General features: G+C 35.9%; 1 protein-coding gene across 1 annotated transcript in view; it reads right to left on the bottom strand.

Annotated features, from left to right (window-relative positions):
* Positions 1–2,078: 2,078 nt before the first annotated feature.
* LOC101569192 (dimethylaniline monooxygenase [N-oxide-forming] 5-like) overlaps positions 2,079–3,697 on the bottom strand; it is a 22,284-nt gene continuing 20,665 nt past the window's right edge. The window contains exon 8 of the mRNA XM_004646057.1: positions 2,079–2,442. Coding sequence (XP_004646114.1) covers positions 2,079–2,442 — 364 coding nt within the window. The remainder of the gene's footprint in view (positions 2,443–3,697) is intronic.

The following is a 3,697-nucleotide window of genomic DNA, read 5'->3' as shown; positions in this document are numbered from 1 at the left end:
CCTGGGAGGGTAGTGAGCAAGGCACAGGTCAGGGAGGGCCTTGAAGCTCTCTGGACCTCATTCTGGTTCCTGGGAATGGAAAGAGTGGGCCTGGGCCAGCATGTCAGTGAGGCTCCTTGGTGGTGGTGGTGGGGTGCTGGGCAGTGCTCATCAAGGCCCCCACAGCTGTCCAGGGCTCAGCCTGTCTTCTGTGATCATCCTTTGTTATTTTAAAGAGATCTCTCTTTTCATGGTTTCTAGCTGCAATGATGTCTTCAAGGTCTGAAAATCTATCTTTAGTTTTGTTGAAATGGTTTTGCCAGCTTTCAGTGGAATTTTTAATTCCATTAAGATGGAATATCTTCTTGAATCTATTTCACCCATTCTAATTCTTTCCTATATTATTCATTGAAAGTTTACTGTCATTTTTCTACATGATTGCATTTTTTCTGTCTTCTTTAAATATACTCAGCAATTTTCTTGATTATTTTTATGATTTATTTTCTCTTGGAAAGAAACCAGGTACCTGCTTTCCTCTGGCCAAGCTAGCTGGTTGCTGAGAGTCCCAGGCACTTCCTGCACTGGTTCCCTTCCTATAGAGTAGGGCCTGGATCAGGTACCTGGTTTCTTCTGACCAAGCCAGAAGCCAAAGTTTCAAGTATTTTAAAAATGTTTATGCACATTTTTGATTTTAGAAATGATGTTTTAAAAGATTATTCTTAAGCTACAAGATCGATAATTCTAAAACATTTCCTAATAATAATTTCTAGTAAAAATGGGAAAACAGATTGCAATGAATGTGCACCTGCAGATTTAGAGTCTATTACAATTCAGCTAATTATATCTTGGAAGATATTTTTGTTTAGTATAGTGTCCTCTCTTATACAAATTCCCTGAAGAAGCCCTTTCTTTATTGTCATACCTACCATGGTTATAATTATCCTTAGCAATTTACTTTTTTTAAAAAAAATCTCATCAGTCCTATTTTTTAACATGAGTTTCCCTTTTGGTTTATTTAATAAAAATATTAAACTCAAAATAATAGAGCAAGGATGAATACAAATATGAATCATTGTAGAAAATGTTTATTTCCTAAAATTTTATTTTGAAATTCTCATATGAACAAAAAATTAAAAAATAGAACATATGCTTTACCCAGAAGCATCAGTTGTTAATGTTATGTCTCTTTAATTTTTTTCTCTTGTACAGGCACTACTTTTCTCCACATAATTTGAAAATAAATTGTAGATATTATAACACTTTATTCTACTTCTGTGTATGTCTTCTAAAAATAGTGATGTTTTACTATATAACTATCATACCCTTATTATAGCAGATAATATTATCATTAATTAAACATGATGATCTAATATACAATGCATGTTCAAACTTACCAGCTCATCCTAAAACTCTCAATCTATGTTTATAAACATTACTTTTGGTCATTTTGCTTTTTTATTTATTATTACTATAGAATGATTTTCATGGTCTTTTTAGCTCTTCTAATTATTCTGGCTATTTTTTAGAATACAAGCATGGTCTATGCACTTTTAAACTTTTTTCTAATTGTTTTTCTAATTATATTTAAATTAAGCATTTTTTTGCAATACAATTAGATAGGCAACATTGGACTTCTTATATCATATTAGGAGTTGCTAACTTTCTTATTGACTTTCTAATAGTTTGATCAGTTAAAGTGATGATTCAAATTTTCTCCTTTATAAGAGATATGACATCTGTGTGGGGATAATTTAAGACCATAAGATGATGTTTTGAAGCTTATACCTGGTTTAAATTTCCTTGTACATGTGTTTATTATTGAGCACTACTTCTAATTACTCTCCATTATCGCATGTTGTAAAACATTTCAAATTACTTGTGAAGTACAGTGAAAACAATCTGTGTTATTTTCAACTCTCCCCTTTATAAAGCATTTAGGAAAATCATTATTAATTTTGCTTTCATAAAATGTCCATATGTCAGCTAGTCAATTTAATCAACAGCTTTTCCCCTATAATCAATTTTCTTCATTTTGATATAATTCAAATAGCAGCAACCTTTTCTTCTTTATTTGCATAAACATCCACATCAAAGTGAGCTTACTGATGTATCAATTGGGTGATGAATAACATGGGAACAGAGAGACAAATGACAGTAGAGATACACTTGACCCAGAACAGCCTAGAGGAAGGAGACCCAGAGGGTGTGAGCACACGTGTCCTCAGGGGTTTGAGGATCCGGTCTCTCTGGGTAAGGATGGCATTCCGGGCCCCGCTCCATTGCCCAGGCCCCTGTAGACGGTACTGGTATGGAGTACAGGGCCCATAGAAAACCTCCTTGGCCAGCTTTGCATCCCAGAAGAAGAGAGAGAACAGATTGGGTTTTACGCCTAGCTCAGAAGCAATTTCATCCATGTAGTCGATGTATGGCACTCGACATGTATGTCTTGGGCTTTCCAGAAATCTGGAATAAGAATGAATGAAAATATTAGAAGTCTCATGCCACATCTTAGTCACTGTTTTCTTCTGAGTTTCCAATGGACTTTTTGCCTGCCAGTTTACTGACATCAATTATCTTCTGCTTATCAAATAATCTTACATGCACATGAGTTATGGCTTGTTATCTAGATGTCACCCCAAAGCTTCATATGGTTATAGATGGAGTTTTTCTTGAGGTGGCTGAATTTGGGTGTGTGGTGCTGAGATTAAGTGTGTGATACTGGGATTAAGTTTATGATTTTGGGATTAAAGTTATCCCTCTTTGGATGTGAGTGCTCCCATCCCAGGTGGGTAACCTGGGTGGAATATAATGGACAGAGAGAGGATAGCTACTGTTGTCTGCTGCTGCTGCTGCTGCTGCTGCTATTGCTGCTGTTACTGTTGCCTGCTTGTCCTGAAATAGACTATTTCTCCTCTGTGATGTCTCTCTGCCATGTCACGCTGCTTTGGAACCAGATGACTATTGACTGAAACCTCTACAAATTAATAGCTGAAATAAGCTTTTTCCATCTTTAACTTCGGTTTTTGGATATTTTGTCAGCAATGAGAAAAGTAACTAAGGCAACATGCCTTCGCAAACTTCCTCAGGATACTACAAAGTCAAAAGGCAGCTGTGAAATCCTTACCTATCTGTAAAATTACCAAAGCAGCTTTAGGAGTGACATGTATGGAATATGCTGAATAAATGAATGAATGAATGAATGAATGAATGAATCAATGTGTGAAGTCTTCAATAGTTAAACCCCTTCCAGACACAGGGTCCAGTTTCATTATGTAAATTATATAGTGGGGAATATATGAGTTGACTAGAAGAGTCTTAAACTGCCTGGCTCACTTCATGGTTCCAAGCTACATGAAATAGTTTCTTCATGTGCTAATTTTGGATATAAACTGTGCTTTTGAATACTCTTAAACTGTCATAAATTGTTCTGCAAACTTGGAAATTTAATGACTGTACTAAATCACTTTTGGATGAAGGAAAACAAAACTGGAATTACAGACTATTTTAAAAATATGACGCCAGGTGCAGCAGTGTGAGCCTTGTCTCAGAATGGACTCTGATGCTGAATCAGGTAGGTATTTTTTTTTTAATCTTTTTTTTCAGTACTGAGGATTGAACTCAGGACCCTACACTTGACAGGCAGGCACTTACTCTACTGAGCTATCTCCCTCGCTGAGAGGAACTGTGAATTGGCATCTACAATTCCATCATTCATATA

This window comes from Octodon degus, unplaced genomic scaffold (assembly GCF_000260255.1).
Source record: "Octodon degus isolate 3935 unplaced genomic scaffold, OctDeg1.0 scaffold00250, whole genome shotgun sequence".
Lineage (NCBI taxonomy): Eukaryota > Metazoa > Chordata > Mammalia > Rodentia > Octodontidae > Octodon > Octodon degus.
Note: the sequence above shows the minus strand (reverse complement) of the source record. Positions and strands in the feature narration are given on the sequence as shown.